Source organism: Glycine soja, chromosome 9, assembly GCF_004193775.1.
Source record: "Glycine soja cultivar W05 chromosome 9, ASM419377v2, whole genome shotgun sequence".
NCBI classification, from domain to species: Eukaryota; Viridiplantae; Streptophyta; class Magnoliopsida; order Fabales; family Fabaceae; genus Glycine; species Glycine soja.
Window position 1 is genome coordinate 6,393,869 of NC_041010.1, and position 26,093 is coordinate 6,419,961.

General features: G+C 34.7%; 2 protein-coding genes across 3 annotated transcripts; one reads left to right on the forward strand and one right to left on the reverse strand.

The window, feature by feature from the left end:
• Window positions 1–5,932: 5,932 nt before the first annotated feature.
• LOC114367936 (protein ALP1-like) lies at window positions 5,933–7,859 on the reverse strand. Its single transcript, XM_028325202.1, has one exon. The coding sequence runs from the start codon at window positions 7,737–7,739 to the stop codon at window positions 6,156–6,158; it is 1,584 nt and encodes a 527-aa protein (XP_028181003.1). The 5' UTR covers window positions 7,740–7,859; the 3' UTR covers window positions 5,933–6,155.
• Window positions 7,860–9,414: 1,555 nt separating this feature from the next.
• Window positions 9,415–24,338, forward strand: LOC114367657. Of its 2 annotated transcripts, XM_028324842.1 has the most exons (16): window positions 9,416–9,698; window positions 11,399–11,945; window positions 12,024–12,297; window positions 13,257–13,552; window positions 18,194–18,370; window positions 18,908–19,215; window positions 19,348–19,657; window positions 19,740–19,831; window positions 19,928–19,987; window positions 20,075–20,163; window positions 20,613–21,149; window positions 21,393–21,467; window positions 21,719–21,789; window positions 21,883–21,940; window positions 22,601–22,859; window positions 23,243–24,338. In XM_028324842.1, exons 2-16 carry the CDS (start codon window positions 11,533–11,535, stop codon window positions 23,968–23,970), a joined length of 3,747 nt encoding a protein of 1,248 aa, XP_028180643.1. In that variant the 5' UTR covers window positions 9,416–9,698; window positions 11,399–11,532; the 3' UTR covers window positions 23,971–24,338. The 2 variants fall into 2 exon arrangements, with proteins under 2 accessions (XP_028180642.1, XP_028180643.1); XM_028324841.1 differs by having other exon boundaries at window positions 9,415–9,698; window positions 18,908–19,657.
• Window positions 24,339–26,093: the final 1,755 nt, after the last annotated feature.

A 26,093-nucleotide genomic window follows, 5' to 3' on the forward strand; every position in this document is an offset into this window, starting at 1 on the left:
CATTTTAAAATTTAATTATAGTCTTTATTTTAATTGAAATAATATATTTTTTAATTTAATACAATTCAACGTATATAAATAATTCACTTTAATTTTGACACATTATAACAACTAATTAAATCAGCGTTGTATGAAAATGCCAAAATGGTATTTTAATAAGTTAATTTTGTTAATTAAATAAAAAAGGCATTCATTTGAAATCTGGGTTATTGTATGCTTAATGAAAGGTATATTTCTACTTTTTTAATTTATGCAATTCAAAGTATATTTATTATATCCTTAATTTTAAAAAAATGTTATATAGATCCGAACATACACCCTGTATTGTATTCTTTCAAGTTGTAAAATAATATTTTAATTACTTAAATAAATAAAATTTAATTTCTAGTTCAATTTTTAAATATTTTTTGAGAAAATAAAATGATAAAAAAGAAAACATACAAATTTATGAATTTACTGATTTCTGTACAAAAAAAAAAAGAAGTCGATTTGCTTATTTGAAAGATTTAAAATTTCCTTTATCTAAATTTGATTGAAGTTATATTTTTTAACCTAATGTAGTTCAAAGTATATTTTTAGCCCTAAAAAAAATAAATTTTTAGTTAACTTTAATTTTGTTTCAAATAAAAATAAATGATTCACTTTAACTTGATTTATTTTTTTAAAATAATCTAATAAAAAAACCTGAAACTTTTGTATTATTACATTTCTTTTTGCTTAATAGAAGAGATTATTAGTTTCTAATTCAAATATTCAAATATATTTTTTTAAAAAATAGTCACTATTTCTATACTGATAATAAAATAATAAAACATCCCAAGTAAAATAACAAAATTAAAAAATAATTTGCACACAATACAATCATTCTCACACAAAACGTTTATTGTATGCTTAATGAAAGACATATTTTTAATTTTTTTAATTTATCCAATTCAAAGTATATTTATTATATCCTAATTTTAAAAAAATGGTTAAACATACACTTTGTATTCTATCCTTTGAAGTCATAAAATAATATTTTAATTACTTAAATAAATACAATTTAATTTTTAATTCCTTTTTGTTATTTTTTAGAAAATAAAATGATAAAAAAGCAAACACACAAATTTATGAATTTTATGATTTCTATATAAAAAAATTGATTTTATTATTTGAAAGATTTAAAATTTCCTTTATCTACAGTTGATTGGAGTTATATTTTTTAATTTAATGCAGTTCAAAGTGTTTTTATCCCTATAAAAACTAAATTTTTAGTTAAATTTAAAATTGAATGTTTTTAAGTATGAGGTGAAATTTTTGTAGTTATAAAGAGCAAATAAATAATTAAACTAATTTTTTAAAATCAAGTAAATTAAAGATATTTAAATTTACGGTAAAGCTTAATTTTATTGAAATTAAAAATTTGCTAATATCAATGTTAATTGAGCGTATCTAAATTAATTTAAGCTTGCATTTTAAATTTTAATTATTTCTCTCCAATCACTATTGATCATGAGAAATTTTAATTTCACACAAATAAATTTATACCGAAAACATTTGTCAGCATAATATTTGTATATTGTATATTTATTTCTTCTTAAGCAAGGATATTGTTTCCTCATTTCACAAAATTCAGTTTTTGGTAATCTCTTTTAATTCGGATACTTTATTTTCAAGTTGGCCTAATTTAAGAAAAAGAAATAAGATCTCAACTTAATGGTATTCTTGTTCCCATTCTTCTCTGTATTTATCATTTTGTTTTTGCTTAATATTTAACACTCCATCTTATTATTGTTAATCTGTGAGATTATATGATAGATTATAATGAAAAATGTGTACACAAAATAAAAGTAAAAGTAATTGTAATTATATATTGTTATAGATTATAGATATATATGATAAACATTTAATATACACGTGAATTGGATATATCAAAATAAGCAAAATATGATTTATATTTTAAATAGTTTGATACTTGTATTAAATTGTTAATAATTTCTTGAGAGAATCAATTGTGGAACATATGTCAATCTGGTTGTACTTAGTATTATTTGACGTGTGAGTAGTATTGCTTATATAGATTCTTTCTGACTTATTTATTTATGTTGTTCGTCTTTTAGATAATTTATTTTATTTTTGTTATATGGTCATTCTTTATTTTTTATTTCTTGTATTTTGTCTTCATATTTATTTCTGTCCGTTGATTGTTGATTTTCCATATCTTTATGTTACCTGTTGAATAAAGAAAAAATAAAAGATATATAAGATATAAAGAATAAATTGAGCAAGAAATAACTCACCAAAAAATGTGGTTGATAAAATCTTTAATTCTCAAATTGGAAAACTCTTGTTGCTTGAAATAGGTGTAGTCTCTCATTTGAAGCAATGACGCAAGTGCTGAACTAGAAAAAAGGGTCAGGTTAATGAGTTTAAAGAAGGGGATAACTTGATTTTAAAGGAGAAATTAAAGAGAGACTCAAAGAGAACATAAGATATATAATAAACGGAAAGTACAAAAAAGAAATTACCCCCTATATCCGTTAAATTCCTTTGGATTTAAGATTTATTGAACTATTTTAAGAAGGTTATGATATGGATTAAACTAAAAATGCACCTAAAATATCAGCAAAAAGATGTAACGAATGAGGAAAAATAAGAAAAATATGACATGGATTAAATATATAACAAAAGCCACATTCGATTTGGTATCCTACAACATTCAAAAAGAAAGAATGAAAAAAAAATAAAAATCAGATATGATCATGCTCGCAAGTTGCAGCATTTGCATGTTCTCTTATTGGCTTCAGCAAAAAATAAATTGCATGTGCAAACTAAGGCTTCAAATTATGCGTTTTGCTTCTGATATATATAACAAAAAAGAGGAAAAAAAGTGCTTTTCAAGTAAGAGAAGGTTTGTAGTGATAAGCCATGAGGACATGACTAGTTAAAATCAATTCAACGTATGGTAGTGGGCTAGTGGCAGCAGCATGACATGTGAAAAGGCTTTTGTACGTGTGACAGTTTTCAAAAGTATTGAAGGGTGAAAGTGGTTGTACGTTGTGTGGAAAATGTAGTTATAAAATATAGAAATAAAAGAGGATTAATTAATATTCATGTAATATTTAATATTATTAAGGATAAAATAATGTTAAAAAAGTGGAGATAAAAAAATAGTCAGTGCAAATGATATTTTCTTTATTTATTGTTATAGATTACAAAAGAAGAGTTATATCACTATCAATTGTTATTTCTGTTTTTAATTTTTTTGTTACATAATTTCAAAGGAAAATGTTATTTGTAGATTAAAAAAGAGATAAGTATAAGGTATAATTAATAATCTAATGAAAAATGATTAATATAATAAAGAAGAGCTATATTACTATCAATTGCTATTTCTGTTTTTTTTCCTACATAATTTCGAAGAAAAATGTTATTTGTAGTTTTGTACAATAAAAAAGAGACAAGTATAAGATATAATTAACAATCTAATGGAAAGAGATAAAAAAAATACTTTATGATTATTATATAAATAACAGTTAATTTCAAAAATCTAAAAGTACTTGAAATTCTCTGACTCTCCTTACCCAAAATTTGAAACAACATTGAGGTCAAAAAGGCAAGTGGACTGTGCTTGGTCAAGCTACCTGCACTGGCACTGCGTCACAAACACAAAATCTAGTAGTGTGTGTATTCTTTTATTGGTCAAATATAGATTTTGAAAAACAAAAAAGAAACTTCACATATGCAAGTGTACAAATTATAGCTAAAATTGCATCAATAACACGGTGATTACAGTGTGGAAAAAGAAGCGTACCAAAACAGCAAAACAAGAAGCCTACCATTTTGGGATTTATCATGGAAATAAAGTTAAATTACCTTAGTGTCCCTGTATAATACATTTCACTCCTTTCATATACAGCTTGGTTATATATACATATATGATATGCCAAACACATCTATGTAATAAATATCGCTGCAACTATATACTCGTATTGGACCATAAAATATGGTCTAGCATGTCCAAATTCATAGTTTCGTAAAACCATGTTAACAGGTTTAAAACCGATAACACAAAGAGGTAGGATGACCCTTTAAAATAGTGCAATGGTAAAATATATTAAAAAGTATATAAATTTACAATCTAAATAAATTCATATTTTTGTTAAAAAAAAAATTATATTGATTTTTAGATTGAAAAAATGGGGGATAGAAACATTCAGTTAAATTACATTGGCATTTAACAGCAGTAATAGTCAACATGAAATTAACTAACAGTAGAGTCAAAATGGCAATGCACACGGACTTACTTGCCATGACAGGATCAGAGACCAAATCATGACTTCCATACTCTAAGATGCAAGAACTAGAAGCATCCACACCCTTCCACACTGAATTTAAATAAATACAAATATTCATGCACACAATCGTATCATGTACAACTATCAAATATGAAAGTATAATATCATACAAGCATATCATGATTCTGAAAAGTTGGGACATGGTTTTTTGTTTTATTCAATTACGAGGTATTTGGAGTTTCTATTTGACACATAGTTAATCTCCTTTTATTAGATTCATCCATTTTAAGATAAAATAATACTTTCAATTATAACTTCATTTTCAAATTAAGAATCTAACTACATAATTTGATCAAGGAGCTTAAATACCGAATTATTTATGCTAGTAACTTTTTGGTAAGTTGAGACATGATATATATCTTCAATTTTGATGACTGTAATTGCCCTAATCAAATTTGCTAGTATACTACATCATACATATCATTCAGAAAAGTTGGGGAACGGTTTTGGTACCCTTCTTAACTCAACTTGATTACCCCTTTCTATTGTATCATATGATTACCGCTTTATTGGTCCAATTAAGAAGGGACCAAGACCCCTTCAAGTGTTAGGGTACCAAGAAAGAATTTACCACTTTCGAAATGCAAAGATGCTCCAAAAACTATATCACCATACTTTGTAGGGACCAATTCAGGGAGAGCCAGAGACACAATTCACATGTTCAAGGCATTCTCTAGAAGACAAAGGCTGCAAGCAAGAAGCTATCAGTGATTTTTTCAACAATAACTAATCAATTTCATTGGAACTTCCTTGAAGTGAGTTTGCACCAATCGTGAGTGGCAAGATTGCTGAGTCACGAGTGATTGGTCCCCGCACCCCCAAGTCCCAACAATACTCCCTAGTAGACAAAAGTCAAAAAGCACAAATCGAATCTTTTTGGGTCAGACATCATTGTGGGACAGCACAACACGTATTATGTACATGGCAGTTCCAAACATGGAAAAAAAGAAACGCGGTGGGATCAATCAATAGGACATAGTAGCAGTAATTCATGACAATTCCACGACAGCCGAAAACAATTAATTTGCGGCTTAAGCGAGAATAAGTACGCAATATAAGACCAAACCAAACAAAATTCCGCTAGCCATTAATATTGTACTATAATCTTTGGTGGTTATTATGCTATTTTAGTGTAAGAAGTTTGGCGAGTCTTGTCATGCAAGCTTACCATGGTTCAAAGATGAACAGTTATATTGAAACTCATGTATCCATGAAATATGAGTCTTGGGTTTACTAATTGAAGATTACTTTGGTTTTGAATTTTGATTCACTTAAAACGATATTTTTTGCTTTAATTTTTTTTTAAAATTCATTTCAATATATGATACTGTATTACTATTTCAATATGTTCTGTTTTGTTTAGCCCATATCATATTTCAAAAAATATCATCCTGATCTCTAAGTCATCAACGATCATTTTAACAGAAATAGAAACTAAATTGAACAAAAAGCATTATTAAAAAAATTAAAAGAAAAGAGAGTCAGGTCTCATAGTAGAAATTGAACAAAGTTTTTGAATCTTCTTCACTAAGAAAATATGTTGATATTCAATAGCTCAAATAGGTTTAAAAAAGAATTGTCTAGATATATGTTGACATTTAATATTCCAACCATGGCTCGAACATAATTGATTTAATTCCATTTCTCATCAGACAAAAATTCTCTATACAATCAATAGTTGTTGTATACAAATGACCATATTTCAATCTATGCAATCCAGTTAATCTCTAGTTATTCAACGTGACATAGCGAAAAAGAATGAGATAGTAGTAAAGTTCTAAAAAAAGCAAGAAAACCCGAAAAGAAGAACCTAGAAGACTAGAAAAAGCCAGTCCCAGCCCTCCCATGGTGCAACAAATAGTGCGCAATATGATCCCTGGCCTGAAGGGAAGCAGAAGATCGTATTCCATTTTCCGGCAGCATCTCATCATCGAAAATCTGAAACCTCCACTCATCATCCATTTCTTCATTCCTCATCTCACAAATATTATGCAAAACGCAACACGCGCCAAGCACAACGGGCAAGTCCTGAAGCTTCACTTCAGTTCTCTTCTGCAGACACCCCCACCGCCCCTTCAATCTCGCAAAGGCCTCTTTGGCTACGCCTTGAATCTCTTCAATCTTCTCATTAAACGCGTGCTGCGTCCACGTCAGATTCGCGTGCGTGTACGGCACTAGAACCCAGTCCATAAGCGGATGGCCTGAATTTCCAACGATCCAAACGCCCTTTAAGTTCCCTCTGCTCGCTCTCTGGAACAACGCGCTTTTCTCCAGAACGCGATCGTCCGGCATCGAACCTGGCCAACCGATGCACACGTCATTGAAAACGCCTTTTGAATCAACCACGCCTTGAACCGTTATCGAATAACTCGTCTTCTGGTTACGCTCCGTGTGGCGCTTGTTGAAATACGCGGAGACGCTGATTTTCGGAGCGATTATTGGAACGTGCGTTGTGTACATTGCTCCTCCTACGTTAGGTATTCCTGAGATTTTCTCGAACTCGTCTTTGATTTGCTTCGTTTTTTCCTCGTTCGGCCATTGCAGGAACTTCGGCATCAGAACGGTGCGTATAGCGGAGCAGACTTCGAGGACGAGCTTGTGACACGTGGAGATTCCTAACCCGAAGCGCTTTGAGACTAGCCGGAGCGGATCGCCGGTGGCGAGCCGCCAGATGCAGACGGCCACGCGCTGCCGCACCGGGATCGCGTCGCGGAGCATCGTGTTTTTCTTCGTCACCGCCGCGTCGAGCTCGTCGCAGATCATGTCGAACGTGCTTCTGCTCATCCGGAACCACCGCCGGAACTCCTCCTCCGGGAAGTCCTTCCGGCTGATCTTCTCCCACCAGTCCTTCGACCGGTCCTTCACCCATAGTCTCCTCTGAACCGTCGAACCGGGTTCCGAATCGGTTCGAGGTTGAACCTGAACCGAACCGGATTCATATAACATAACCGAACCAGTTCCTGTAGCAGCAGCAACCGCGCGACGAGCTTTTTTGGTTATTGTTTGTTCGAACTCTTCTGACTGCGCGTAATGGGCCTCGAATTGGGCCTTGTAGGTGTTCATGGCCCGGGTCTGGTTCTCGAAGTTGGCGTTGTACATGTTGCGATGCTGTTCGTACTCAACTTTTCTGTTCCGTTCCTCTTGAATTTCTTCCTCGTCTAACATAATCAGCGAAGCAAGTAAGTCCTTCAAGTTACTTTCACTGTTCTCGTTATTATTATTACCATTATGCCCTTTTTGTTCTGCACCTCCACCACTACCTTCTTCTTTTCTGTTGTTACGCTTTCTCTTGTTGTTGCTGTTGTTATTGTTGAGACTGTTGTTAGAGTCTGTGTCTTCGTAGAGGTTGTAGAAGTGAGAGTAGTCCTCTTGGGTGAAAAACGGGATTTGGCTGATTTCCATGTGGTGTGTTTGGTTATGGAGATTGTTTTTTTATGAAAGCATGAGATTTAGCGTTTGAAGGGTTTGGGGGGATTTTTATAGAGGGAGAGAGGAAGCGTGTGCGGAAGTGTGAACGCGATGTGTGGGGTTGCTTTGACGGTGACTCTGACCTGGGGCTTTGGATTTGGGAGCATAAAACAATGATTATATGAGTCTCGGGAAGCGTGGTTTTTTACGCGGTTGGATTGGTTTGGGGGGTTCTTTATTGAACAAAAGGGAGTGTTTGTTTTGGAATTTTGTGGATTTGAAAAACGTTGGAGAAAGGAAAAGGTGCACTCGGAATGGAAGGGAAGTGGAGTAGTTTGGCTTTCTTTTTTTGAGCTTTGAGTTGCCACGAAGGAAGCCTTAGAAAGAAAAAACAATAAAAGCACCAAGCAAGCAAGGGAAGGAGTTGAGAAACGAGGGACTTTTGTTTCTTGATTTATTTAATTTATGTGAGATTCGATCAGGTTAAATGGAATGAGAGAATACAATAAGAGTAAATGTATGAGTAAGACAATTTTTTATTCAATTATATATATATATATATATATATATATATATATATATATATATAAAATTACAAAAAGTAATGATAATGTTGAGAAAATAAAAAAGGTGATGGTAGGATGATGCTACTAGTAATTGTTGCAGTGATAAAGATAATAGTATCACTAATGATAATCAAAATATTGATAGTATGACATTAATTATTATATTAATAATAATGATGGTCACAGTAATAGTTAGAATAAAATAATTAATAATAATAATATTGATTGTGACAACAATAGTAAAAATGAGCTCAGCAAGGCTATGCAACATCTTCATCTACATTGGTTATTTTGGATGGACTCTTGTCCCGTGGGAATGAAACACCACTTGTTGTGAGATGCTAGGGGTGTTTCTTTTGTTAGGGTGTAATTTCTTTTCTTGCTTTCTAGTTGTTTAATTTCCCAATCATAAAAAATAGTAATTTCTTTTGTTAGGATGCAATTTCTTTTCTTGCTTTGTAGTTGTTTAATTTCTCAATCATAAAAAATAGTAATATATATAAAAATAGTGGGACAATGATCAAAGACGGATGTAAGGGGAGAAGGGGGCCTTGTTCCCCTCCCTCACCACTTTTATAATATATGACATTATTATGTAATATGTATATACATTCTTGTATTTCTAATTCTATATATGTATACCTTTTTCTTTCACATTATATATGTATAATCATGTAACTAAAAAAATTATCCATTAATCTTTTATGAGATTGTATGTTCTAAAGTTTTGTATAAAAAACATATCCACTTTTACATTTGGATCGATGGAAGTAAAATTTGGATCTAGTTTTGTATAAAATACATCTCTCCTTGTCTGTTCCTCCAAAAAGTTAAGAATCTTAAATTTAATTTTATCAAAAACAAGTGCATGAGCTCTTGCGTTGTGTTTGAAGGATTAGCATATGATTACTCCACCTTAAAATCCATGGCAGCAAGCATAGGAACAATATGCTCGGTCTTATTATAGAAATTCTTAAGAAATAGTTATTACATTTCTTTTTATAAAAATTATTTTCGTGATGAGAAATGCTAAAGAGGCCGACTCACTTCCTCCGGAAAAAATAGCGACCCAGTTAAAATAATATTTTAAAATATTTTTCATTTCCAAGTTTACCCTTCTGCCACACAATCACACCCTCTCAGCCCCGAACCCAAATCACACGAATCCCTTTTTGAGAAGCCGCAGAGGAGAGAAGCGGAAGATACAGTCAGAGGCGCCGACGAGCATTTAACCCTTCTCCATCCACGCGTTGACGAGCTCAGCTCAGCGAGAATCGTTGTTGGTAACGAACAGAGCCGCATGATGTCGCCGCCGATGTCGTCGACGAGAGGAGCGGTGAAGGATTCGACCCAAACCCCACATGTTCGATCTCAGAATTGTTGCGAGGTATTGGATGCAATTGTTTGGTGAGCTGAGATAGCTTATTCGGTCTGGGGTATATCAAAAGGGTGACTAATGGTTCTAGTTGTTGTTAAGACTAAATAAATATATTACATCTGGTGATCCCCCCCAATAAAACTAGCAAATTTGACCCTATTCTTTCTTCATTAAAAAGTAACTAAGATAGTTCAAGTAAATGACAAGAGGGGTAATGTGCTATGAAGTTTTTGTATTATCACTCTTAAAAAGTATATATTTTATTAAAATGATATTTTGTCCTGGAGATTAAGTTTAAAATTGAGGTGGTACACTGTACAGCGAGCTGATAAGATTTGTGATATAATAACGAGGACAAGCTCCTCTATAGAGCAGAATGGAGAGGTATATATAATGTAATTTTATCCAATTGTTTCATACATTTAATGTAAAATGGTGCTAAGGGCAATACTTGACCATGAAGCCTTTTTCTTTAGTGAGTGTATATTTTAAGTAGCTTATATAAGAATGCTGGTTCTGATGGTCTATTTTTTTCCTCTGCATTTGGAGATTTCTGTACACTTGTTTTTGTCAGATATGTAAATAATTAGTTTACATGCCAAATATAATAACATATTATTCCTTTTTAGTTGTTACTTTGACGTAGATGAGTTGGACTAGGATAATGATAGATTTTTTTTTTTTTGATCAGCCAAAATAGATATATATTAATTAAGTACCAGGGGTACTAGAAAATACATAGACAACTCAGGATTGGTCCCTATGCAGTTTGAACCAATTCTGAGAAATTAAAGATAATACAAATATTTGCTTGATTAAGCTATCCTATACTATTAGAAATCCTTCTCTGATATTGGATGACCATTGGTTGAAATGGATACTGAAATCCTTCTCCAAATGTGTGAGCCATGTCCATAGCAAGAAAATTGCATCATCTAATATTCTGTTAGCATTGAACTTCCCGTTGGAGAAAATCATGTCATTTCTTTGCTTCCATATGGTCCAAGTCAATGCAAGCCACCACCACTTCCATCTACTAGACCTCTTTCTGTTTTTTATTCCATGTATGTGATAAAGAAAGTGTTGCCTTGGGTGATAAGGGAAAGCCCCCGAGAGATTCACTCAAGACATTGATTCCGACCAAAGTGGAGATATTTTGGTACAATGAAAGAATAAATGTGCTGCGTTTTCCTCCTCAAATCTGCAGAAAGGGCACCTTGAGTCGTCTACCTCGATTTGCCTCCTCCGCTAGTTTGACCTCGTCGGGAGCCTATCTCTTATGAGTCTCCATGTGAATACCGAAATTTTTGAGGGAATTTTAAGCTTCCACAGTTCCTCAAAAGCCCCATCCAGGTTCCCATCAGCCTCTTCCTCCCATAGAACGCAATAGGCAGATTTAGCCGTGTATTGGCCACTCGGATCTGCCTTCCACACCCACTGGTCGCCTTGCTGAGCCTGAATCCTGATACAGTCTACCACCCTTAGGATAATGATAGATAATTGAGTCATTCAGACAAACTCTTTGTGCTGTGTTACAAACCCTTAGCCTTCGATGAATTTTAAAATTTTGTGTTCATCATACAAATTTAGGGTGCTTCTGAGCATGAATCTTGACTTTCTATCCCAAGTCTTTTACTGTGCACATGAATATTTCTACATTACAGCCTGTACAGTTTGATTATATCGTGTTATTGTTTTGATTCTTTCAGGTACACGTCCAATTGTTTCCCTTGTAATATAGATTTGCCCTTTATGTGCTTTAGTCAGTATAGTGCTACGTCTTTGTCATGCACCAATCTCTGTTCTGTGTATTTGGCTCAAGAGATGTGTGGGAATTAGTGCTATGGCAACATCCACCAAGTTTGATATATCTTCTAGCAGCCCAGATAGACCATTGTACTCTGGGCAGCGTGGATCCCACATAGTTCCTTCATTAGATAGATCAGGTAGCTTCCGTGAAAGCATGGAAAGTCCAATTTTGTCTTCTCTTCCAAGCATGTCAAGAAGCAATTCTTCAGCAACACAAGGGGATGTGGTGAGCTTCTTCAATTGTGTTCGTTTTAATCTAAAGTTGGTGGCTCCAGAGCATAAGTCTAATCGTCAAATAGATTATAAACGACTTGTCGGTGCTGCTTTTGGAATTTCTCCTGATGAATCTCCATCTAGTTCTGCCAAAGGCAAGCAACTATCATCCCCAGTACCAGAAGATATCAAACGACTCAGGGATAGTTTACACACAAGTTTTAGGAGGGCAAGGTAGTTCTCTCATTCTTTGTATGTTTTATTACTGGCATTGAAGTTAGAGCTGTTTAATAACATTGTATTCTTCAACAGGGATCGTGCTAAAATGTTTAGTGAAGCATTGTCTAGATTCAACAAAGATTTCCAAAATATAACTTCAAAGAAAAGGTCTCGAGCTGAAACTTTTTCTAATGAACGTTCTAGTTTCGCGTTAAATGATCGACCAGTCTTGGGAACAAGTACAGGTAAGGTTGGAGTTCAAGGTCATGCAGTCACAGGTGGTTTTGAACATGACCAACCAAAGTTGGAAGAAAGAACCAAAAATGTTCCTAACAAGCGCACTCGAACTTCTTTGGTTGATGTAAGGGTATGTGTCTTTGTTTTCTTTGTGCTTGTGTGCTAGTATCAACACAATATTCCATTTCTTTTTATGCCTCCTAATATAACTTATTCAGTTTTGTGCTGTTCTCATGTAAATAAGTTGTGGTTTTAAGTAGTGTTTAACTATTTAGACATCCCTTAGTTGTAATATTCAAAGTGTTTGTTACATCTGTGTGATATGGAGTCCTGTTTCAAATTTGGTTTAACAAAAGTTGCTGACTCGAACATTTTCCTTCAATTCTTAGAGATACCACCTAATGTGTAGAAATCGATTATGAGTTCTTTTGAACATATACATATAGGGTAGGGATCAGTTACTCCAGGATTATCTCCTACAGTTACTTTGTTCAAAAACTCTTTGTATATATATTAAATTTCATTAATCTAACCATTAAATATTTTGATAATTGATATTATCTCAACAATTATGCACACATAATTTTAGATAAATCAGACTTATAATTGACATTTTCTTATATTTTAAAAAGTGTATATGTTAAATTGAATTTACTTAATGAATTACTAAGTGCTTTTTAAAATCTTATAAAAAATTATAGACTTGATCTATTTAGTAAGAACTTTTATTTTTAATGGCTGGATTATAGAAATTCAATATATACAAAGACTTATTGAATGGAGTAACTTGATCCTCACCGATATATTTATATATATATATATATATATATATATATATATATATATATATATATATATATATGTATGTATGTATGTATGCATGTATATTGGATGTCTTTCATGAACTCTAGGTTTGTTACGCGTGTCTCATTGCTTCTATGAAATTGTCAAATTACAGAGTATGGCTTGTAGTTGTAACTTTACAACTTCATTTTTACTTCTCCTTATATGGGAGAGTCTGATTTCAGATTACCTTGGTTTGCTTTAAAATCTGTTGAGCAAAACTGACTTGGGTTTGATAAATTCTAGATGGATATACGGACTAATTCTCTTGTCAGGCCATCTGGGACTGTAGATAGAGATAAAGAAATACGGATTGCCAATAGTGTTGTAATTCAGGGTGAGGAACGAACTTTACCAATTGGAGGTGATGGGTGGGAAAAGTCAAAAATGAAGAAGAAGCGTTCTGGCATCAAACCAGACGGGCCTCCAAATATAGCATTGACAAAACCTGTTAACCTTTTCCTGGAAACTAAACATGGAATGCAACAAAGACTATCCACTGATGCTCGATCAAAATTGAGTAATGATTCTCATTCTTTCAGGTATGAATCACAAATGTATTTTGTATGCATTTGTACTGTTTGACATAATTAGCTTATTTGTTTTTCTATCTTGTGCAAGTTTGCACAGGCTAAGTAGCATTAATTATCTACTTTTAATTAACTTTTATCAATTAATTAATTATGTTTTCTTAAAAGAATCATGAATGTATACTCTAATATTTATTGACCCATCTCTTTATAATCTCTCTCTTTCCACTAAAAAGTTATCACTAATTGTTTTTATTTTACGGCATCTCCATTAAAATGTAACTAGCTCTTTAAAGTTTTTCTTTTCAAATTTTTAAACTCATGTGCCGAAAAAAAAGTAATACTAGTATACTGGATTAAAAAACAAATACTGCAATCTCTATCTACGGTTTTTTGAAAAGTAATATACTGCAATAAAAAGCAAAAAACCAATAATGGCTGAAACCTATTTTAAAAAGTAAATATAAAATAATTTTTATCTTGAAAAGTCTACAATTTTTTTTTTTTATCGTACAGGAACAACGAACAAATTAAAATATTCTAAAGAAAACATAAAAGAACTAGTTACATTTTTATCTCTTGACAAGGAGATGTAGTAAAATAAAATAAATTAGTTGTAATTTTTCAGTAGAAAGAGATAAATTATAAAGATGTGATTCTATAAAATAAATAGGAGAGATAGATTATAAAGAGGTGAGTTTATAGTAGTAAAGTAAATAGGAAAGATCGGTTATTACTTCAATCAAGAAAACATAATTAATTAACTAATCAATGTTAGTTAAAAGTGAATAATTAATTCTACTTAACCTGTGCAATTGCACAGGATAGAAAAATCCTTAGCTTATATACGCTCTTTTGCTTCCGTACAACAATTTATTAGTGTTGATTTTAATCAGATATTTCATTTCCTTATTATTAGCCGTTGATACAATAATTTACTTGATCGAAAATTGTAGGATCAAGATAAGATTGGTCTATCTTTTAGATAGTATATTACTTATATATATATAGGTACACATGCTGTAAATCATTCATTCAATAATACAGATTTTAACTATTAGCAAGTAAAATGATAAATAAATTAATTCATGGCTTTTATATATGAAAATGAAAAGGAAAAACAAAAAGATTAAAAGGTTTGAAGATTTAGGGAAGTAGCAAGACGTGCATAAGGGGAATATGTACTTATTTCTTTTTTTCCATTTATATATTTATGTATCAATAAATATTCTGCCCCATTACCCATATCTAGATTTGAATTTATGTAGCAATATATATATATAGATTTTGGTTAAATTAAAAATATGGTCTCTATTCCCAACACAATTTTTATTTTAGTCCTTATATAGCCCTACAAATTGGTTCCTACAAAAAAAGAGGTTTACAAATCTATACTTGCTTGCCAAAGTTAAAATGGTGTCAAGATTTTCTTTTTTCTTTCTTTCATCTAGGGACCAAAATGAAGTGTTAACTTTTTCTAGGGACTAAACCTTGTCAAGGCCCCCCCTGCTTGCCCCCCTTTTGATCCGTCCCTGACAACGCCATTTGGCACGGCTATCACTCTTGGCCATGCATATGGAAAATATTTTGTTACAAGCGATTGAGTGACAAAACTGTTACGAAGAAGGAACTGAAGGGTGAACTAAAGGAAAGGCCCAACAGAAAGAGCACCAAACCTGGGTACCTCAAGGACTACCTCTAACGGCCTTGATAACTGACCTGGCTACCTTGTCTCCCTCTTGCCTACCAATTCCATTTCCACTACATTCTGTTATTATCCTGTTTCTGCAAAGTTCCAAATTCTGTTATTTGTAATTTTGCTATAAATATAGGACTTATGTAATAAGGCTAGACAATGAAAATGACCAAGTTATTCCCTGCTTTTGGTTGCGGGAGGTTATTGGCCCTCAAAGTCCAGGCTCTATCCTTGTGCTCTAACATTCTAGTGCTCTCGTTGAGCTGTTCTCCATGGCGGAATTCACTTGTTCAAAGGTGAACTCCGACCGATTGGAGGATGCCATCACCAAGCTTACAACCCACCAATTATCCCTCAGCGAAACCCTGCACTCCATGACCCTTAAGCTCAATGAGCTCATCCACAAACTTCATACCCCTGATTCACCTAGCCACTCACCCTCCTCGTCCACCGCTATTCCAACCCCTGTGTCTCCATCTTCTGCGCACCGCATGAAGCTCGAAGTACCAAGGTTTGATGGTACTGAACCCTTGGGTTGGATATTCAAGATTAACCAATTCTTTGAATATCATTCAACCCCAGACCATGAGCGCCTTACTATAGCCTCCTTCTACGTGGAATGTAGAGCTCTGGCTTGATTTCAGTGGATGACCCGTAACAGTCAACTCACTTCTTGGCCAGCGTTTCTTCAGGCACTTCAAACCAGGTTTGTCCCTCTCAATATGAAGACCCTACTGGGGCTTTGTTCAAATTAACACTGCGTAGTGATGTACAGTCATACCTGGCTGAGTTCGAGGATCTGGCGAACATAATTGTCAGTCTTCCGCTGCAATTTCTTCTAAGTTGCTTCATCTCAGGCTTACACCCCGACATTCATAGGGAGGTGCAAGCTCTGCAACCTCTGACACTGGTGCAGGCGGCGAGCTTGGCGCGGTTGTAGGAATAGAAAATTGTGGATGGTCGTCGTTCTTCCGAAGTAGACCACCTTAATTTCCTTCCTCCCCTGTTCAATCGTCTCCTTCTCCTTCTGCCACAACTTCTTCCTTGTCATTGTTACCGACACTACCGAAACCACGTGCTTCGCTACCCATTAAGCGGCTATCGCCCGAGGAGCTGACCTTGAGACGCGAACGTGGCCTTTTCTTCAACTGCATGAAAAATTTCATCGGGCCACAAGTGCGCCTCCAAGGCCTTTCTACTCATTGCTGATGACGGTGAGTCTTTTGAAGACGACAATCCTTCATTGGAGCCCTACTCGACCCGCCTGATACCGCGACCCGCTTCAGGCCCAGATCAGCTTACATACACTTTCGGGCTATTCAGCTCCCGAAACATTACGTCTCGTGGGCCACATTGCACTGCAACCAGTGGTGATCTTAGTGGATGTGGGGAGTACCCACAACTTCATCCAAGAACAACTGGTGCCCCAATTGGGCTTGTCACCATGCCCCACTGCCCCTCTTCGTGTGATGATGGGAAATGGGCATCAACTTGACTCTCACCTACTTTGCAAAGCTACTCCAATACAAGTCCAGGATATTACCTTCGTTGTTGATCTTCATGTTTTGCCATTGTGTGGTGCAAACCTCGTCCTAGGCGTACAGTGGCTTAAATCACTTGGCCCAGTGCTTACGGACTACAATACTTTATCTTTGAAATTTATTCGCGATGGGTGCATTATTGAATTCCAAGGGGAGACAAACTCTTCTCTTCATCTTATCACACCACCATAACTTTGCAGGTTGTTCCGCAAAGAGGGAGCCAATGCATATTTCCACATCCACAATACCTCATCAAACCTTCCTTCAACCCAAACAAACATTGACCACCTACCATCGACAATCCAGAACCTCATCGCCAAGTTTGCACCCCTTTTTTAGTCACCATCATCATTACCTCCATCACGACCCACAAATCACCATATCCACCTACTCCCAAACTCTGAACCAGTGAATTTAAGGCCATATCGCTATCCTCATTTCCAGAAACAGGAAATTGAAGCACAGGTAAATTTGATGCTACAAAAGGGACTTATTCGTCCTAGCATCAGTCCCTTCTTGTCGCCGGTACTCTTGGTCAAAAAACATGACGACATTGACTCTTAGGGGCGGTGCAATGAAAGTGACTTGGGTATGATGTTGTGCCTAAGTCTCACATTAAGTTGTATGAGATGCTTGGTGGAGTATTTAAGTGCTTGGCCCTCCCCCCTTGCATCCCATACTACCCGATGTGGGACTTAGGCACCCCATAATACCCAAGTCCCTGTCATAGGGCAGGTTCAAGTATTGCCTTATAGTGAATGTAATAATCATATATTCATATGTAATTGTTGATTATATCTTTGATCTTTAATTCTTTATGTCTCATTTATTCAATGCCAATATTTAGATTAATTAACGGAGCAATTTATATCAACAATTATTGTTAAAAGTTTGTGCTTTAGAATTTAGATTCAATATAATGATGTGCAACAATGCCTTTACTCATTCATTGTAAACATTGTATTTTGCAAATTAAAATTTTAAATTACTTGTTTATCTAGTATCAGTATTAGCAATTTATTACCGGCACTACACACATCTAATGCTAGATAATAAGTACTTGAGTTGATGTAATAAGAATCACATATCATGTGTTAGGATAGATTGTAGCTCCCTTATTCTACCAATGATAATTTATTGAATATAACACAAAGATGGAAATGAAAGAAAATAAATGAGCAAGTCGGTGGAGTTTTATCCACATATTGTGTTAAATGGTGAAAGGCTTCAAACCCATCTGTAGCTGAAGTAACAAGATAATATAGTTAGGAATTGTGCTCAATTCTCTCTGATTTCAAGGATCTTTGATGGAAGATCTCATGTGACAAGATTTTTTATTTTATTTTTAATTCCTGTTGATTATCTTTTTTAAATATAGGCTATCATATTATACTGTCATGTATCTTTGGTTTATAGGTCGGCTAATGGAACTGTTGGAGCTGTAAAATCAGATGGTGTCTCTCAACAATCAGGGTTGGGCATACGTGTCTCTACCCCAAGAAGTGACCTAGAAAATAATTCTGCTGTCAATGATAGGCGGGATCGTCCTGTTAATTCAGACAAGGAAAGGGTGAATTTCAGAGCTGTTAATAAGTAAGCAAACTGGAGCCCATTTCTTCTTTTCATAATTTATTTCTTTCAAAAAGAAAATTACTTTTATCATTGTAAACCTTTTTCTTTCTTTCTTTCATGTTGCTTTCTCCTTGATTTCTTTGTTTTGATGGTTTGTTTATTTGCTCCGTTTCTATTAAGGATCCTAATGTTTTATGATTAGTATTCATAGCTCTTTCTTTGTCTTGAGATGTATCGTATAACTGATAACTGATTAGGAGTTTTGAGATAAGCAACTGCTTTAGGATAAGATTAGGTGTTTGACTTGCATATGATGTAAAGCACACGGTCTTTGTAAAGGGGTAAAGTGGTACCCCTTACAAATATGATGAAGGATGGGGTAGCTTTATTATGTTGATGTTTATCATTCGTTGTTTACTTTTTCTTCTCTTTTTAAGGATGATTTCTTATCCTGCTTTCCCTTTGTAATTTTCTAATTGACTTAATAAATTTACTCTTGATAAAAAATGTAATCTATAACTGATTTTGATTTTGTCTCTACAATTGTTCTGTGCACAGGGCAACTGTTCGCGATGAATATAACTCAGCGAGCCCTAATTCAAGTGCAAAAATGAATACAACTATTCGGGCGCCACGAACTGGTTCAGGAGTTGCCCCAAAGTTGTCACCTGGTGTCCATAGAGCATCTGTTCCGAATGATTGTGAGCCCTCGCAATGTATGACCAAGCCCCCTGCCAGTGTTGGCACTAACAATCGCAAGCGTGTGGCATCCGCACGATCATCTTCCCCACCTGTTGTCCACTGGCAGAGGCCACAAAAGAGCTCCCGTACTGCCAGAAGAACCAATTTTGTGCCCATTGTATCAAGTAATGATGACTCCCCTGCTTTAGATTCTGTATCTGATGTGACTGATAATGATCTTGGGTTGGGATTTGTCAGACGTTTGGCTGGCAATTCTCCTCAGCAAATTAAATTAAAAGGTGATTCTTTAACTTCAGCTACCTTATCTGAAAGTGAAGAGTCAGGGGTGGCTGAGATTAAACCAAAAGAGAAGGGAAGGAAACCAGAGGAGATAGATCAGCAAGCTGGAAAAAATGTTCAAAAGGTTTTTAACTTGGTCCTTCCAACAAGAAAAAATAAGCTTGTCTCTGGGGAAGAACATGGTGATGGTGTTCAAAGGCAAGGTAGGACAGGACGCAATTTTCCTGCTGCAAGGTCACCAACGCCAGTGACATCTGAGAAGCTTGGAAATATAGGGACTGTAAAGCAGCTTAGAAGTTCAAGACTGGGACTTGAGAAGAGTGAAAGGTTAAAATACTTGTATTGCTTAGGTTTGACAATTTGTTTAGGCACACATATTAAAGCTAATGTTTGTGATTCCATGTAGCAGGGCAGGTCGTCCACCAACCAGGAAACTTTCTGATCGTAAGGCATATGCACGCCAGAAACATTCAGCAATTAGTGCATCAGCAGATTTTCTTGGTACTAGTTTCTGCTTCTAGAAAAGAATAATGATCTCAAGTTTTCATGTGTATAATACAAGTATATCATTAGTCACTTTTGGGTTCACTGTTTTAGTTGGGTCAGAAGATGGACATGAAGAATTATTGGCTGCTGTAAAGGGTGTTATCAACTCTGGTATGAATCTTACTAAATATTATCTAGCTGTGTAGCCTAAATACTTTTTATCTGATGGAGTAGTTCTGGATTTTCTTATTACTGCAGCTCGTGCTTTTTCCAGCCAATTCTGGAGGCAGATAGAGCCTTTCTTTGGTTTGATAAATGAGGAGGATATTGCTTACTGGAAACAGAAGGTACTAATTTTTTCCCTATCGGTGATTATGAGTTTTGCTTTTCTTTTTAAGAGTATGTGTTAGATCAGTGATTGGCGTGACTCTTGTCACACTTCAATTATGGTGCTTTCGTTTGAAAGAAAAGGTAGTTTAGTAATGCTTTGGATTTGTGCTGGTGTCCATAATCTTATAGCCCTGATGAATCCTTTGGTTGATTATGGTTTAGAATTTATTGTTTTTACTATAAGTGTGTGCTGATTCTGTATGGAACTATGGCCATTATATTATCAGTTTGATACGCACACATGCACCCATGGTTTGATATATATTATGTAATTACCAACCAATCTTATATAAATTATAGTTTCATTAATACTGGAGTTAAAGCATGATTTTATTGATCTGAATTTCTTATACCTATCATGGGAATAAATTATTTAAATTTCTTTAATAATTCATTCTTCTTTCAGATAAATCTTGAATCAAGTGGATTGATGCCAAGTCCAGTTCCTTCATATATAGATGATTGTAAAGCTGTTGCTAATGGGTTTGGGTTAACTGGCTCTGAAAGAGATTTTGAACCTGGTGATCAAATGGGTGCTGCAATTGTAGCAGAACAGTTACAACTAGCTAAAGGAGATTCTAATGGAATTTCCCTCTGTCAAAGGCTAATATCTGCTTTGATTTCAGAGGAGTGTAGCAGTGAAAGTGAAGATATCATGTTTGATGCATGTGATACTGAATCTGAGGCAGATGGAGACTTGGATCACCATTCTCAATCTAATTCTCATCTTGCTTTTCATTCTCCTTATAACGGTTATAGGATAACTAGGAAGTCAGGACATGATGAGACTGAAAGTGATATAGTTGATATCCCATCAACTAGGTTAAATTCAAGCCAGAACATGCCTACCTTGATCTGTTCAGAGTTGCAATATGCCACCTTGGGTATGAATGAAAAGCTTCTCTTGGAGCTTCAAAGTATTGGAATTTCCCCAGAATCAGTGGTTAGCTTACTTTCTTAAGAATTTTTGTGCTGTTTTTCATGAAATCTCGATATTGGGGAACTAATACGAATCTATATCAAATTTGATTAAACTATTTTGTTCTAGTTTATTCTGTAGTTCCTTCAGCAGTCTACTCATCAATAGACCTAAAGAATTTATTTCAAGATGTTTTGTCTGTTATTGTATAATCTGCTGCAGATTAAGATTAGTATGCACTTATTGTTCTTACTTTTGTTTTTCAAGCCTGAAATATTGCAAACAGATGATGAAGGAATTTGTGAGGATATCACTTGGTTAGAGGAGCATTGCCAAGGACAGGTATCAACTGATGCTGAAACCAAGCTATAATGTTCTGACTTCTAATCGTCTAAATTTTCTTTCCCCAATGTTCTTTTTTTCCATCTGTTATGTAACTTCTCTGAAAATTTACATGTTGCTTTCCAAGTATTAAAGATACAGATCAGGTTAAGATCCTGATATCTGATTTATAGATATAATATAGAACCTAATGAAGTTGTTTTTGATCTTACATAATTCGCCTTTTGATTTTATTTTCATATATATTGTAGATCTCCAACAGGAAATGCTTGCTAGATCGGTTATTGAAATCGGCTTCAGTGACAAAAGAACTTCAAGAAAAGTAAATGTCTACCATTTATTCCCTGATTATTTACTTAATTTTAACTTATGTGGCTCATAGGTCTTATTGGAAATTCAATATCTTGATTAACAGGGATTTTGAACAAAATGCTCTTGACAAACTTGTGATGATGGCTTATGAGAAATACATGGTAACCTTCTCATTGTTCAGTATCACTTTTTGCATATAATCAGGTTTACAGTTTTGGAATAAATTTTTTGTATTCTAGTCAACTATCTCCAAGAGCAAGAGTTTTGTTACACTGTTACCATAGTTGAAAAGGCTGGAGATCTTTATACAACAGTACTGGACAGGACAGTATTTATAGAGTTGAGCCATGGTCTATAAATTTGATTATCCAGGTATAAAAATGGAGGAAGTAGGTAGGACAGAGATCAACAAGTGTATAGGACCATGTTCTGTTGTATAGTTGTGTGTGTAGCCTTAAATGCAGGTGCTAGAATTTATCATACTCATAATAGTTTGTGATCTAGATTTCCTAATAAGACTTGAATGGGATGTTGAGGTAACAGCAGCATGAAAACTTACCATACAACTGTAAATGTCATACCCTGCCTTTTTAATTCAGACTTGTGATATCTTTGACCTATTCTTATTTTAGTGTTCACTTTTATCAGAGAAACCAAACTCCATGCCCTACCTTATTATCTTGCACGAAGTAATTTGAATTGTCTAGGAAGAAAAGTTGAATACTCCACTACATTAATAGATGGTACTATCATATTATAAAGTGTTCCTACTTTATAAATAGGTTGCATGGCTGAGTGAATTGACAATAACTGATTGGCAGGCTAGCCGGGGTCCTAGCTCATCAGGTGGGAAAAATGCAAGCAACAAAATCGCCAAGCAAGCTGCATTGGGATTTGTTAAACGAACATTGGAACGATGCCAACAATTTGAAGATACAGGCAAGAGCTGCTTCAATGAGCCTTTGTATAAGGATATGTTCCTTGCTGCTTCTTCCCAGCTAAGTATTGTTCGGCAATTAGATGGCATAGAGGCTGAATCCACAAAACCTTGTGCTTCCTTTTCTCTGGAAGCAAGAACTGGTATCATCCTCATTTCCTTCTTGAATAAATATTCTAATATACTTTTTCTATCTTAGCTGTGTTCTGTTTGAGCATTTTAGCCAAATTTCTTAGATGGCTAACTTTATATGCCATCTTCTTGTGGACTTGAACCCTTTGTCCCCAATTCTGTCTAATTAAATACTGCCAACTAAAGCAAAAACATACAATGTACTGCCAGCTAAGAGAGAGGTAACTGCCAACTGCCAATATTTTATTGGGTACAAGATTGAGGTGGGTGTGGAGCAGCAGATGATTGGAGGCCCTTCTTTATCTTAACTGTTATATCAAGTTCCATGCCCCCTACTTTTGCTCCTGAGCACAGCCTGGAATTTGATATTTAATTCGTGTTTTTCTATCTGCAGCTTCCATGGGTTCACAGCAGAACCCTTCACAATTTAGTCAGAATATGAAAAATCATGATCTCGATTCATCAGATATTCTTCCTGCTATAAATGGTTCATCTGAACAAACTAGTGGGAAGGAAGATCTGTGGTCAAACAAGGTGAAGAAAAGGGAATTGTCCCTAGATGACGTTGGCGGTAGCATTGGTAGTTCAAGTGCTCCATCAGGTATTGGAAGTTCTCTATCAAATAGTACAAAAGGAAAGAGGAGCGAGAGAGACAGAGATGGAAAAGGACAGAGCAGAGAGGTGCTATCCAGAAATGGAACTACCAAAGTTGGTAGGCCAGCAATATCTAGTGCTAAGGGACAAAGGAAACTCAAAACAAAGCCTAAGCAGAAAGCAACTAAGCATTCTGTTTCTGTAAATGGCCTCCTTGGCAAGCTATCAGAGCAACCTAAAACAGCTTTGCCTTCCGTTTCAAAGTCTAACGAAATGTCTACTAACAGAACTCCCAAGGAGAAAGATGAGTTTGGCATGGGTGAATTTGATGACCATGAACCTATTGATTTGTCCAACTTGCAACTACCTGGAATGGATGTGCTTGGTGTTCCTGGTGATCTTGATGACCAAGGTGCTGATCTTGGTTCATGGTTGAATATTGAGGATGATGGATTGCAAGATCATGATGACTTTATGGGCCTTGAAATTCCCATGGATGACCTTTCAGACTTGAATATGATGGTTTGAAACTGCTTTCTTTGTATAGTACTGTTCATTATACCAATGACAAAGGAAACAAAGTACCTTTAAGAAATGACTAGTTACGTAGGATGGTTTTATGGCTAATCCTGCTCTCAATTAGGTTAATATATATTCTTTGGTAGACTTCCTTCTCCAAACTGTTTCTAATGACAGATCCAACTGTTTTGGATTTTGCTAGTATTGACGTTCACGACTTCCACTGTAAAGTCTTTTTGTTCTAGGTACAAGTTAGTATTCCTAGTGATTGTATGTTAGCAAACACTGTATCCTGGTTGTAGCTCTTATAAATCAGAGAAAAGCCTTTTGTACATACATTTAATTTTTCTAATAAAATCAGCTTTCATTTACTGAAATGATCTTCCAGGCTACTCTCCATATAATCCCCTCCCCCTCCCCCTCCCCCTCCCCTGCAGTTTATTTTGGTACTTGTGTTTTGCAGGTTCAGTTTCTCAACATGATGCTGTTCAAGTTGTTTACTGGGCTTCATCCAGCTGTTCGTGCAGATTTCCCTATGAGGCTTTCCTGGAAATTTTGGTATATATGATGTAAATGTGACCATTTTGTGTTTTCATCAGATAATGAGTGCTGCTCTTCACTCTGGACAGTTGCTGTCCTGCTTATGATTTGCATATATGACAGTTTTTGGCTATCTATCATCACTATGGCTATCTAGTGACTTATTGTTTATTGGCTGCAATTCCAAAGCTCTTTTTTCCCTGATCTTGAAATAATCTATTTGTAGAAGGTTGTGCCGAGGAACTTTCGAAGATTGCAATGACATTTTGTTGAAACTTCAAATGTTCTTGATAAGATCAACCTTTTTGAGAAATAACTATGCCAGGGAAATCTATCTATCTTCTACAACTTCTACAAAGGAAGTTTTTTTTACCTATGATTTGTTTTTTTTTTTATAAATAGTAAACACTATTATTTTTTTTTGTATTGTCAACATAAAGTATATAAGTGGGAGACAATTCTTATTCTATGAGTTAACTTTTGGAGTTGAGTTAGGTTCGAACTTACATTTTAAGATGATATCAGAGTTTATTTTAAATTTATTAAATAAGTCATCCATCATATTATTCACAAACTAAGTCCTAAAAAATGTTATTAGGTTTGTATTGAAAAAAATCAAATTTCACGGTTAGAGACATTGTTAAGATAAAGTGTATAAGTGAGAGATAATCTTAACTTTTTGAGTTAATTTTTTGAGTTGAGTTAGATCTAAATTCATATTTTATTATTTAATAAATAATTATTTTGAACAGAAAATATAATTCATATTTATTATTTAATTTTATTCAAATCTTAAATACTAAAAAGTTATAATAATAATATGAATTAATTACATAAATCTTTTCTTTATATTAACACTTATTACCCCCAATATCATTCCTTTTTTCAACAGTACTTTGGGCCTCCTCCTGCAAATGACACTAACGTTCTGTTTGATTACTATTTCTGTTATAAAAAAAATGTGTAAATTACCTTCTTGTCCTATTCTTGCAAGTTCCACCAGGTAACCTTATTCTCTTGACCATCTTCTACACTTCGTAACTTTGGCACACTCTTCTCGGGGATGCATTTCCCTTATCTTCTTTCCATGGTAGCAATGGCCACTGCAACGCTTAGTCCTACTGATGTTGATAAGTTCTCCCACCTCAAATCTGTCGTTGTTGCTTTGAGCCAAATTCAGTCCTTACTCTTTCTCTTTTCCAATTTTCTGCATCGCTCATTTGCATCCTCCCAATCTTGAATCTGAACCTCACTTTTTTTAATTCCTTTTTTTTTTGTGTTCAACGCAAGGAAGGAAAAGGGAGACATGAATTTTAAATTCGAAAAAGGTTTCTCCTCTACTGGCGAAGTCAATGTTGCCACCACCGGCAGCACCGCTGACGATGTAGTGATGAAGGGAGGAGTGATGAGCTTGTAGAAAATGTTATTTGTTTTTGTTTAGGGTAATATGAATTCAATTTGCAATGTTACTTTTGGTTGTTTTTTCAATCATTTGTTTAATTGCATTTGTTGAATGGTTACTAATTGATACACTGCAGTGAAGGAAAGCATGTGTATTTGGTTCCTGATTGATTATGGAGACAAATTATAAG